At 42.7% G+C, this 13,838-nt stretch overlaps 1 protein-coding gene across 2 annotated transcripts in view; it reads left to right on the forward strand.

Moving 5' to 3' along the window:
* The window catches only part of LOC109898299 (sodium channel protein type 4 subunit alpha B-like), a 59,037-nt gene that overhangs the window by 23,984 nt on the left and 21,215 nt on the right, over positions 1–13,838 (forward strand). The window contains exons 5-17 of one of the 2 annotated variants that reach the window (XM_020493228.2): positions 570–659; positions 875–1,003; positions 2,604–2,695; positions 3,088–3,384; positions 5,016–5,079; positions 5,265–5,406; positions 5,623–5,835; positions 6,105–6,329; positions 7,029–7,149; positions 7,611–7,849; positions 8,040–8,213; positions 10,219–10,575; positions 11,380–11,856. In XM_020493228.2, coding sequence (XP_020348817.1) covers positions 570–659; positions 875–1,003; positions 2,604–2,695; positions 3,088–3,384; positions 5,016–5,079; positions 5,265–5,406; positions 5,623–5,835; positions 6,105–6,329; positions 7,029–7,149; positions 7,611–7,849; positions 8,040–8,213; positions 10,219–10,575; positions 11,380–11,856 — 2,620 coding nt within the window. Of the gene's footprint in view, positions 1–569; positions 660–874; positions 1,004–2,603; positions 2,696–3,087; positions 3,385–5,015; positions 5,080–5,264; positions 5,407–5,622; positions 5,836–6,104; positions 6,330–7,028; positions 7,150–7,610; positions 7,850–8,039; positions 8,214–10,218; positions 10,576–11,379; positions 11,857–13,838 lie in introns of those variants that run through there. The other variant, XM_020493230.2, reaches the window with a different exon arrangement.

The raw sequence follows: 13,838 nt of genomic DNA on the forward strand, positions 1-13,838 counted from the left end.
GGGGTTAGGGTTTGTTCTGGACAGGGCCTAACTATACTGGCCCAATAAGCACATGCCTTAGAGATATCCCTTCTTGGGACAGTGGTTAGGGTGTTCGTCATTGGCGCTGGTGGCTCGGGTTTAAGACCTAGGCGAGTCACCCTACTCACACGTCCTTAGCAATATATGTTAATGTCATTATTTGGCAACAGTTGCAACACACCTAATTGATCTAATTAGAATGAGTTTTAGCATCAGAAACTACCGGTCCGGTGAACAGGAGCTCGAGATGCTTTCAATTTCGGGAACACCGTGAATTGTTGATGAGGAAACATACCTCTCCCCCTACTCGTATCAGAAGCTGCCATTCAATGGGAAATGGTAGTGATTTTATAATGTGATTTTAGTAATATTAAAGATTTTTACAATCCAGTATGTCACCCATTAGCGACTACCGATTACTATATTCATATGAATCAAAGATGTAAATCAAATAAAAATTGTTATTAAAAAATGTACTAATTAAATTGGTCCATAGAATTAGATTTGAATACCATTATAATGCCATGTTATTTCCTTAATATGGGTACATTATTTAGCATGTTCATCATGTTAACAATCATGTCCAACTGTGTGTTCATGACGATGAGTGACCCTCCGGCATGGAGTAAAACTGTTGAGTAAGTTTCAAACCTACGTAGAAGATTATTCAGGTTTTGGGATGGGGGCACTTTTTTAAAAAACATGTAAATGTTCATATAAATATCAGTGATTTTTTGTAATTATTTAAAAGGTTGGTCATAACATTATTGAGAGCCATTTTGACCACTACAAAGTTTCACCAAAGGCTATTTTATAAAGCTTCTCTCTCTTCCCCATTTTTTTTGCATTACAGATATGTTTTCACTGGTATCTATACCTTTGAGGCAACAATTAAAGTGTTGTCCAGAGGCTTCTGTGTTGGAGATTTCACATTCCTTCGAGATCCATGGAACTGGCTGGATTTTATGGTGATCAGCATGGCGTGAGTATTCGGAGAGTGATTGCCGTCAGTCGTCAGCGCAGTACCATTAGACACGGGAGCAGGTGTTAGAGTGTGTGTGTATTTGTGTTTCTTTGTGTGCATGAGTGAAGGAGTAAGGTCAAAGGTCAGGAAGGTCAAAGGACATCTCCAATGGCTTAATGAGTTTGACCCTGGCCTTGTCTGCTTCCTTATCTCTCCTCCCCCCAGGACCCAGCACCCCATGTACTCTTTCTCTCTCCCCATTCACTCCCTCTCTAAACCCTCTGTCTACCACATCAAATACGACGATGATGACTTCCACGACCTGGTCAAAACCATCTAGAATACAACTTTATTCGCTCAAAACCACCTAGAAAGGGCTAGTCCCCCCTGCCTCCGATCCTCACACCTGTGCACTCACCTTAGGTCGAGTCCTATTTCAACTCAGTCGATTCAGAATGTGGTGAAATTCATTATTCACCAAAGTTGAAATACTGGGAAACGTTTAATTCATGAATAATTCCTGAATTGACTGGACTGAAATGGAACTCTCTGCCACCATGACACTTCCCTGTCATTATTGTGGACATGTTCCCTGCCCCGTGTCTCGTCCAGGGTCAGAAGTTTGCTAAAAGTGTGAACTCTATGACTCAGATCGACTAGTCTTTTGTAAACAGTAAAAAGCTTGCATGTATTTCCTTTTCTTTGAAGCAGCTAAGTTTTCATGTTGTTTGGCTAAGGAGTTGTAATTGTAAATCGCTCTGGATAAGACCGTCTGCAAAATGACTCAAATATAAATATAAAATATATCTCTCTATCCCTTTCTCTCTCCATAATGCCCTTCTACACCACTTGCCTCGCTTTATCATGGAGCCCCAAATGAATGAAAATATTTGTCCACTTGCAAAGGACGGTCACACACCACAGTCTGGGTCTATTTATAGGTGCTCACCTCCTTCCCGGGCTTTGTTTGTCCCAGTACCAAATGGCTGAATTTCTGTGGCGGTCCAAAATGCTGCACTGTGACTGTACTATATATGGCCTTGGAGCCCCGATGAAAAGTAACACCATATAGTTCATCCAGCTAGTTTCAATCATGTAAATATAAGATTACAAATATTTGAGTTACCGTACATATAAGTGGGTTAAGGATCCTGCTATCAAAATCTGAAACAGACCTTGTTTCTCTGGAGCCCAATGTGATCTAGTTTCTTTCATATGTATTTTTGTAAGTGTCATCCTTCTTCAAACATTGAAACTTTTGCTGTTGAGTCCCAGCCACATCATGACGTATGCCACTTCATAACTAAATCTCCATATGGTGTCTTACTGGTCTAGTCGCACGCCTGCCTTCTGCAGTCAGTTTACAGATAACACTGCCATTTGGCTCTAGAAGTGGACAGTTACCCCGAGCTAAACATATCCTCCGCTAAACCATATCTTTTACCATAGCAACCCTCTGATCCTCTATGTTAGAATAACAACTGAGCCAATGGTATTGAATTAACTGTACATTTAAAGTCCATGAATCTGAACAGATTTTTTTGTTCAACTGACACATCAACTGTCAACACCTCTATTCTAATGTGCTGGTTGTGTTGTCATGTTTTGTGCTCGGCAGGTACCTCACAGAGTTCGTTGACCTGGGCAACGTGTCTGCCCTCAGGACGTTCCGTGTGCTCCGAGCCCTTAAAACAATCACTGTAATTCCCGGTACGTGTCACATAAGAAGGTCCAAAATCCCACTGGGGTGTGTTTGTTTACTGCACCACCTGCTTTTGAACACCTGCTTTGGGTCCTGTGTAGCTCAGTTGGTAAATGTGTGGTGCTAGCAACCCTAGGGTTGTTTTGGGTTGTAATTCCCGCACTGTTTTGTACTGTAAGTCACCTTGAAAAAAGGCATCTGCTAAATTGCATCTGTTATTATTATATTATAAGCACAATGCTCCACAAGCTACACAATAAAAAAATGGGTTATTAATGACACCATACAGAGAACAAGGATATCAAGCACAATCAAATATTCTCAACGATATGTTATTCATTCTTCGACAAATAGTTTTCAGATCACAGATTATTTGAATGCTTTTTTGGGTTATTTTAAGGTCTGAAAACCATTGTGGGCGCTTTGATCCAGTCAGTGAAGAAGCTGGCTGATGTGATGATCCTAACAGTGTTCTGCCTGGCTGTGTTCGCTCTGGTCGGCCTTCAACTGTTCATGGGAAACCTGAAGCAGAAGTGTGTTTACTGGCCCCCTGTGGAATGGCGTTTAAACTCTACCAACATGGACAACATCACTATGGCCTTCAACGACACCAGTGGTTTTAATGACGTTATGGACTACAATGGCACAAACAGCAGCAACAGTACGTGGGACTTCAAGGCATACATCGACGATAAAGGTATTGGCAGGTTTTTGATGGCACATTGATGTGTGGAAGGGGAGTTGATAGTGGCCTAATGAACCATTACATTATATTAATTGGGAATTTATCATGGCACTTACTGTATGATAGTTTTAAATAAGTATGTAAATCTGTATAAGTATATATATTTCTATAAGTAGTATACACATTTGAATAAGAAATACAGTATGGGGATGAGGTAATTGGATGTGCTATTTACAGATGGGCTATGTACAGGTCCAGTGATCTGTGAGCTGCTCTGATGATTTGATTACATGATTTGGAAAGTCACACACCTGTCTATATAAGGTCCCACAGTTGACAGTGCATGTCAGAGCAAAAACCAAGCCATGAGGTCGAAGGAATTGTGTGTAGAGCTCTGAGACAGGATTGTGCCGAGGCACAGATCTGGGGAAGGGTACCAAAACCTTTATGCTGTATTCAAGGTCCCCAAGAACACAGTGGCCTCCATCATTCTTAAATGGAAGAAGTTTGGAATCACCAAGACTCTTGCTAGAGCTGGCCGCCCGGCCAAACTGAGCAATTGGGGGAGAAGAGCTTTGGTCAGGGAGGTGATCAAGAACCCGATGATCACTCTGACAGAGCTCCAGAGTTCCTATGTGGAGATGGGAGAAACTGTAAGAAGGACAACCATCTCTGCAGCACTCCACCAATCAGGCCTTTATGCTAGAGTAGCCAGACGGAAGCTACTCCTCAGTAGAAGACACATGACAGCCCGCTTGGAGTTTGCCAAAGGGCACCTAAAGACTGTCAGACCATGAGAAACAAGATTCTCTGGTCTGATGAAACCAAGATTAAACTCTTTGGCCTGAATGCCAAGCATCTGGGGGGAATGCCAAGCATGTCTGGAGTAAACTTGGCACCATCCCTACGGTGAAGCATGGTGGTGGCAGCATCATACTGTGGGGATGTTTTTCAGTGGCAGGGACTGGGAGATTAGTCAGAATCGAGGCAGAGATGAACTGAGCAAAGTACAGAGAGATCCTTGATGAAAACCTGCTCCAGAGTGCTCAGAACCTCAGACTGGAGCGAAGGTTCACCTTCCAACAGAACAACAACCCTAAGCACACAGCCAAGACAACGCAGGAGTGGCTTCGGGACCAGTCTCTGAATGTCCTTGAGTGGCCCAGCCAGAGCCCGGACTTGAACCCGATCGAACATCTCTGGAGAGACCTGAAAATAGCTGTGCATTAACGCTGCCCATCCAACCTGACAGAGCTTGAGAGGATCTGCAGAGAAGAATGGGAGAAACTCCCCAAATACAGGTGTGCCAAGCTTGTAGCATCATACCCAAGTAGACTCAGGGCTGTGATTGCTGCTAAAGGGCCTTCAACAAAGTAAAGGGTCTGAATACTTATGTAAATGTGACATATTTTTTAAATGTTTATAAATTAGCAAAGAAATGTAAAAATCTGTTTTTGCTTCATCATTATGGGATATTGTGTGTAGATTGATGAGGAAAAAAACGATTTAATACATTTTAGAATAAGGCTGTAAGTTAATTAACAAAATGTGGAAAAAGTCCAAGAGGCTGAATACTTTCCGAATGCACTGTATATCAACTTGGTGCACTTTCTAATGTAGGTCCCTTCTCTGTTTTACCCTAGTGAACCATTACTTCCTTCCTGGAATGTTAGACCCTCTTCTTTGTGGAAATGCTTCTGATGCTGGGTAGGTTTTTTGGGATATCAGAGTTGAGCATATGGGTAGCTTTATAGTCTTGCCTTGTCTCTATATTGATAATGCAATATATGGTGCAAATTATTTCAACATAGTTCAAATATAACATATCTTTGAATGCTGAAGATCATAAGTCCCATTGAATTTGTTGTGCCACTTCATTGGCATTTTGACAGAAATTGCCCTGAAGGATACACGTGTATGAAGGCCGGAGGGAATCCCAACTATGGATACACAAGCTACGACAGTTTTGGATGGGCCTATCTTGCCCTATTTCGGCTCATGACACAGGACTTCTGGGAAAATCTATTCCAGCTGGTGCGTATACGTCATGTTCTTCGATGACAACAACATAGAGCTGTATTTGCTCCTGACATTTCCTGAAAATTACATCTGTAACATCAGCCGGTAGACCAGGATTGAATTTGAGAGATTGCAATCTTATGTGTCATCAGGGATATTGATACAGAAAGAGTACTCACTCGGTTTCCTTTTGAGTTAACTGCCCCCCCCCCCCCCCCCCCTTACCCATAGACTCTTCGCTCAGCAGGGAAAACCTATATGATTTTCTTTGTGGTGGTGATCTTCCTGGGCTCGTTCTACCTGATCAACCTGATACTGGCTGTGGTGGCCATGGCGTATGCCGAGCAGAACGAGGCCACCATGGCCGAGGCCAAGGAGAAGGAGGAGGAGTATGCCATGATCATGGTGCAGCTGAAAGAAAGGAGAGAAGCAGAGGTCAAAGAGGTGTGATCAACTTACTATGTATGTAAAGTGCTTTGAGCATCTGGGAAGAAAAGGCCCTATATATAAATCCAATCAACAAACAATAAATTGCACTCTTTGATTAGATGATGGTTGATAGAGAACGATTTCGTTAGTCAATTCAAATGTCTGACGAACTTGATGAATTCAAAAAATACCTAGTAATCACACTAAGTGTTAATTGGCAGATTATTGCTCATGTTTGTCGTTCTCGTCCCTGGTTTGTTTGATTCTGGTTATTTGACTGACAGAGACATGACAGGCATCATGAACACCATGAACACGCTGAAATTGCTGGCAGTCAGACGTCACTGTCCGGTAGAACATCTAAGAAAGAGAAAGGTGAAAAGGCAGATGAAGAGGTTGCTGATGATGAGGCGTGTACGTCCTCCAGCCTTTATAGCGAGGCTATAAAGGACTCCAATGGAGGCCTCATGATCAGTGCCAACGCCAACAAGGTCCTGACAGACCAGGAGGTGAGCTGCATGGCTCAGATGGGTTGCTGTGCTCTTGATGTTATGACCTTTTTCACACTAATGTGCCGACCTGAACCAAACTGCGCTGGCTCGGATATTGTTTATTCACATTTTCCTTTTCAGGGCGGTTTCAGGAACAATGATGAATGCATAATCAATGAATGCGTAGCCAACTCAGTACAGTTTGGTTTGGTGAGGCTGGGTTTGGCTCTGAAAAAGTGGGTTGCTGGCCTCCCGAGTAGTGCAGCAGTGTCTAAGGCACTGTATCGTGTTCGATCCCGGGCTGTATCACAACCGGCCGTGATCGGGAGTCCCATAGGGCGGCGCACAATTGGCCCAGCGTCATCCGGGTTAGGGAAGGGTTTGGCCGGGGGGGGCTTTCTTGGCTCATTGCGCTCTAACGACTCCTTGGGGCGGGCCGGGTGCCTGCAAGCTGACCTCGGTCGTCAGGTCCTCCGACACATTTGTGTGGCCGGCTTCCGGGTTAAGCGGGCGAGTGTTAAGAAGCGTGGTTTGGCATGTCATGTTTCAGAGGACGCATGACGCGACCTTCGCCTCCCAAGCCCGTTGAGGAGTTGCAGCGATGAGACAAGGTTGAAATTGGGGAGAAAAAAAGGGGGTAAAACACAGATATATTTTTTTAAGTGTGTTGCTATGCGCCTGATGGATAAGTGTGTCTTGTTTCTCTTTGTTCTACAGTCTGCTGTTGTGTTGAAGAAGGCCAGTGGACCCAAGGGGAGTAAGGACCAGCTGGAAGTAGTAGGCCTGCAGAAGAAGACACCCAGTTCATCCAGTGTCTACAGCCAAGATGACATGGACGGTACCTGTCACAAATCGCAATGGATCTGTATACGAGAAATGAAATGTCCTAAGGAATCCTTGTGTGGGACTGGAATGTGATGTATAGGACTGTGATATCCACCAATACCCGTGTTCCAATTGGCCACTGTGTTAGAGCAAGGGCTTCTTTTATATTATTTTATGAGTTATGCAGAGTTTCAGCATCAAAGTTTCCCATCTAATGCACTGATGGCGTATTGTGTCAGCTTCTTCAGCTATAAGACCTACAACCCAAGGCCTTACACGTTTTAACTTTAGGTGCTCAAGATAAGTAATACCTTTCAAGACCTACATAGACTTTAATAATATTTTTGAACTTTAGGTGCTGCAAACAATAAATAAAGGTTGAAAACAAATCATGAACCCATTTTTTAAAATCTTATCGTGAAGGGTTGTGTGCAAAATAACTAACACCCTCCTCCTTTACCCTCATTCCAACAGATTTGGAGGAGGAACTGAGACCTTGTCCGCCTTGCTGGTACAAGTGTTCAGACATCTTCCTGAAATGGAACTGCTGTGTGCCCTGGGTGACTTTCAAGAAGTGGATGTACTTCATAGTGATGGACCCATTCGTGGACTTGGGTATCACCATCTGCATTGTACTCAACACCATGTTCATGGCCATGGAGCACTACCCCATGACACCAGAGTTTGAAGAAGTGCTAAGTGTGGGGAACTTGGTGAGTCACATTCCTTAATGATGCTCTTCCACTTCACCACTTCTGAAGCCATGACAGGGATACCTTAGAAATCTCTCGCTCAAAATTATCATGTTAAAAATGCAGGTTCACAGTGCAGAATCTGCATATCTACACATGGCACAGTTTTCAATATAGGTCACGAGGCTCCCCTCTCTCATCTCTTGTGCAGGTCTTCACAGGAATCTTCACAGCAGAGATGGTGCTGAAGCTCATCGCCATGGATCCGTACTACTACTTCCAGGTCGGGTGGAACATCTTCGACAGCATCATTGTGACAATGAGCCTGGTGGAGCTGGGGCTGGCCAACGTCGAAGGTCTATCCGTGCTACGTTCCTTCCGTCTGGTGAGAGTAACTCCACCCAAAGTTTAGAACATACTCTCTCAGTGTAACTGTGCAGTGAGAATGGATCCCGATAGATCAAAGCATTTTCATAAAATAGTTGCAAGAGTAGGGTTGCAAACTGCTGGGTAATTTACCAAAGTTACGGGAATCTTCTGTAATTTGGGTAATTAGCAGGTCATCTATGGCAATCTGTGGTAACTTGGGTCATTTATACTTGAATAGCATGTATGTTATGTATTCATATGACTCATTTTGTATATCTGTGTCCATACTGTCCATGAATGTCTAGTGGATAGACTATATGGTTGAATAGAAAAGAGCCTAATTAATGAAAGAAGCGTCTAATTAACAATGGCATTATTTTTTGTCAACTCTGCAACTCTTCCAACTATTGACCTTTTTTTTCACAACTGCCATCAGTTTGACGCTACAACATTTACAATGAAGACGTAGTAAAACACTATCTATTGGACATAGTCAAATAAATAGGTGTGAAAATCCTTTGTAAACATATTGACACCCTCATATCAAGCACCAATTGCATTCACTAAGTTGATGGTTTATATTTAGGATAATGTTTTGCAGCTTTGTCATTACATTTTTTTTATTTTAAAAAGCATCTTATTTATTATTTTATATATACTAAAAAATATATATAAACGGGCTGGTGACCTTGGCGGTTGGGAGCTTGGGCTGGTTGCTGATGGATCGCTGGTTCGGGTGCCCGTTTTTGACCTTTTGGGAGATCTATCGGCGTGCACTTGAGCAGGGAGTTGACCCTGGATGCTTCTGTGTGTCGCTCTGGATGTGAGTCTGTTAGATTACTAATGTGATGTAGTTGTTGAGAGGCTTCATTGCAGGTATATTGCATGTTTTAAATATTCTGTAAAAAATAATTATATATATATATAAATGCAACATGCAACAATTTCAATGATTTTACTGAATTACAGTTCATATAAGGAAATCATTCAATTTAAATTGATTAATTAGGCCCTAATCTATGGATTTCACATTGACTGGGCAGGGGCGCAGCCATCGGTGGGCCTGGAAGGCCATAGGCCTACCCACTGGGGAGCCAGGCCAGCCAATCAGAATGAGGTTTTACCCACAAAAGGACTTTATTACATACAGACAGAAATACTTCTCAGTTTAATCAGCTCTCCAGGTAGCTGGTCTCCGACCATCTCACAGAGGAAGAATGAAGGATGTTGAGCTCCTGCGCTGGCATGGTTACACGTGGTCTGTGGTTGTGAGGCTGGTTGGACGTACTGACAAATTCTCTAAAACGACATCGGAGGTGGTTTATGGTAGAGAAATTCTCTGGCAACAGCTCTGGCGGACTTTCCTGCAGTCAGCATGCCAAATGCATGCTCCGTCAAAACTTGAGACATCTGTGACGTTGTGTTGTGTGACCAAACTGCACATTTTAGAGTGGCTTTTTATTGTCCTCAGCACAAGGTGCACCTGTGTAATGATAATGCTGTTTAATCAGCTTCTTGATATGCCACACCTGCCAGGTTGTTGGATTATCTTGCCAAAGGAGTAACACTCTCTAAAAGGAATGTAAACAAGTTTGTGCACAAAATCTGTGCGTATGGAACATTTCTGGGATCTTTTATATGATGTGAAACATGGGACCGACACTACTTGTTGCATTTATATTTTTGTTCAGTAAATAGTTTACATGTGATAAAGGCACACAGAGGGCCATAGATAATTCCAGACATCTGTGATAATCTGAAGTACCCAAAAAGATCACTAGATATCATGTGATTTAAAAAAAAACGTTGGTCGTTTACTGGTAAACTTTAAAAGTGACCCGTAAATATGCCCTCCCTTTGCAACCCTATGCAAGATTAACATCACATTAGGCAGTGATACTAACTCTACTAACTAACCTAATTATTGGCCAGTTTTCTGGACACAGCTCAATGGAAAATCAAGTTTCTGGGAAACCAGCCCGATGTAAACCTAATAATGTCTCTGATTGTTTTGGGGGCAGATGCGTGTTTTCAAGCTGGCCAAATCCTGGCCCACACTCAACATGCTAATCAAGATCATCGGTAATTCAGTGGGCGCACTGGGTAACCTCACCCTGGTTCTGGCCATCATCGTCTTCATCTTCGCTGTGGTGGGCATGCAGCTCTTCGGCAAGAGCTACAAAGAGTGTGTCTGCAAGATCTCCTTGGACTGCGAGCTGCCCCGCTGGCACATGCATGACTTCTTTCACGCTTTTCTCATCATCTTCCGGGTGCTGTGCGGAGAGTGGATCGAGACCATGTGGGAGTGCATGGAGGTGGCCGGACAGGGCATGTGTCTTGTTGTCTTCATGATGGTCATGGTCATCGGTAACCTAGTGGTGAGTGATGCATTGAACCATGGGATGTGGGCATTGAACTATTTTGGTGTTTAGTTAATTCATGGATTTCTCAAAAGGTGTAATATACACGCAATGAGAGATCAGGGAGCGTGTTCAGTGGAGCGCTCCATGCGTACAGTGCACATACCACAGATGCAGCGCTTATGTTGCTGTGAGATGTTGAGTCGATTATGCCAGCTCCATTCTTTTGATGGATACCAGGCGGTACTTCACTGTAAACGAAACTGGTTGTGTTTCCTCTTTGGTTATTCATAGGGCGAAGAGAGGAAATAGCTATGTCAGTTGAGGTAGCGAAAGCCTGACAACAAACGATGTGCCAAAGACAAACAGGGCTTTCTGTCTGAACTCCCGGGAGAATCCCATAGACTAACAGGGGCATCGAATAGGATACACACCATTCACTCAATGGAGGGGCTATTATTAGCTCCATGATATTCGCCAGCAGTTCTGACCTTGGGGTGTTTGGGGATCCACTGGGGCAGGTGGCATAGAGAAAATAGCAGAGGGCTTACAGGAATCATGGAGGGGGCAGCCTTAAGTCTACTGATGATGTAACAGGCGTTTGAGGTCAGTCCAATACCACTGTTAGATACTATTGAGAGGTAAAGTTACACAGTCACTGTCTGACTGACCTCTGGAAAACGTTTTAGAAAACTTTTGACAATATTAACCAGAAAATAATTTGGTAAATTATCATTTCACTACCCTGGTTCAAGAGCATGGGGGACAATAATAACAAATACGGTGTGCTAAAAAATCCAGTTGTTCTAACTATCCATCCAGGTGTTGAACCTCTTCTTGGCCTTGCTGCTGAGCTCCTTCAGCGGTGACAACCTGGCGGCTCCAGAGGAGGACGGGGAGATGAACAACCTGCAGATCGCCACCGGCAGGATCACCAGAGGCATTGACTGGGCCAAGGCCTACGTCATCCAGCAGTTCTGCATTATCATAGGGAAGCAGCCTAAGGAGGATGGAGACGGGGCTGACGGTAATGGGGGTAGTAATGGGGATGTGGACGGCCTCCCAAAGGGCAGCTTGGCTTTGAAAAATATAATCTCCAGTGACAACCCAAAGGCTGATTTGGAGCTCACAATGCTTGACGTTTGGATAGACGATGTTAACCCAAGTGGATTTCTTACAAATGACAATTTGACCCTGGATGTACCTATTGCCAAAATGGAGTCGGATGATGATGAGGATGACATCTCTGAAGAGGAAGAAGGAGAAGGTGCAAATGGAGATGCTAAAGAGGATACTGAGGTAAGACCTTGGCATTATTGATGAGTAAAACATGACAGAGACATCCGTTCCCACTGGACACACACTGGTTGAATCTACATTGTTTCCATGTCCGTTCAATGAAATTCTGTTGATCCAACGTGGAATAGATGTTGAACTGATGTCTGTGCCCAGTGGGGTTATATTTTGAGCGTTTATTACAAGCAATATAGAGAGTTATCAAGACTAAGGCTTCATACTGACAAGAAAAATAACCAATATACAAGCACATGCTCATCATATATTGTTATCAATTGCCAATTGTATTAGTACTAGTATTATTCTATTCAGTATCAGTATTATTGTAATGCGGATAAGATTCCTTTTGGTACGTTTTATGGGTCTTTGGTTTCTTATAGCCAAATCACTTAAGCAAACTACGGTATTTTTGTTCTGCTGTGACAATCTAAATAATTCTGTCTGCTGCTGACATGCAGGGTAGACTACCCACATAAAAAAAATCCTACAGTTTACTATATAATACTACAGTACTTACTATAGAATTATGTAGTAATATGTATTATACTGTTGAATACTGTACTGCACACTGTAGTATCCCTCGATCATGTGTAGTACTTACTATAGAATGTTGTAACACTATATACTGTAGAATACTATAGTAAATACTACAATATTATCCACCCCAAAATACTATAGTAAATAGCGATGCACCGATATGACATTTTTGGCCGATACCGAAATCCAATATTTTCCTTGCCCAAAAAATACCTGATTACGATAACCGATATTTTTAATTTTTGCGGCCTTTTAAGCATTCTAGTACAGTGAAATAGTTAACATACACATGGACGCAGCGGTATAAGGCTCTGCATCTCAGTGCAAGAGGCATCACTACAGTCCCTGGTTCGAATCCAGGCTGTTTCACATTCGGCTGTGATTGGGAGTCCCATAGGGCGGCGCACATTTGGCCCAGCATCGTCCTGCTGTCATTGTAAATAAGAATTTGTTCTTAACTGACTTGCCTAGTTAAATAAAGGTCACACACACACACATACACACACACACCATATGACCAAGAAGTTATTTTTGAGGCATTTGCGTGTTTCCCCATTAGCAGTAAAACATCATCAAAACCAATTTCTTTCACTTACTTGCTGTGCTGCTTCGTTGTTCATTTGTTCAGTCTTTTCATTCTCAACCAGGATTTCTATGGAACGCCGTTTGGGTCTTTCCGTGTCAAAAAAGATACACGTCAAATAACAGTTTTTGACTTGTCAAATGACACAGCATCTGTTTCAGTAGCTTTAGTTAGCTAGCTAACTATATAGCTATGTGTCATCATCTAAAATAACCCTAATTTATAAGACAGTTCTTATTTGATTAATGGTGGTCGGACCCATCTATTAGCCTTCAAAATAAAAGTATGGCATAATTCTACTATTTGTATTTATTTGCATCACTGTCAATGACATTCTTTCATTTTGAAGGCAAAATGCAAATTCCACTACTGTGCCTAATCATTATTGCGGCTAGCTTCACAACACATAACCCTGTCTGGTTGAGCCTCACTAGCCAGATGAAGCTAGCTGGCTGCTTATAATGTTAGCTTCGGTTAAGTAGGTGGCTAGCGATTTATTTTCATGAACTGAAGTTCAATTTCAATATTGTATTAGTGCTAGCTAGCTAGGTACCAAGCTAAAGCTAGCTACCCCAGAAGTTGCGGTCAAACAAATTATGCTTTATTACCAAAGCGGTATTGTAAACACATTGTTCGTGGCCGGTGTTTGCTTGTTTGCAGACTTTTTTGTACAGCTTTGACAGTGCTACTGTATTTTGTTTGACATGCAAAGACCCAAACGGCATTCCATAGTATGTATGTCGTGAAGCTAATAGCAGTGACACTATTATTGTGAAACTCCGATACGGCAACATTGAAAAAATAGCGCACTTGGTACTGTGTACCGGTGCTCGACCAGTCGGCGAAAGCCAACATCACCCACGAC

The sequence above is a fragment of the Oncorhynchus kisutch genome, linkage group LG10 (genome assembly GCF_002021735.2).
Source record: "Oncorhynchus kisutch isolate 150728-3 linkage group LG10, Okis_V2, whole genome shotgun sequence".
NCBI lineage: Eukaryota > Metazoa > Chordata > Actinopteri > Salmoniformes > Salmonidae > Oncorhynchus > Oncorhynchus kisutch.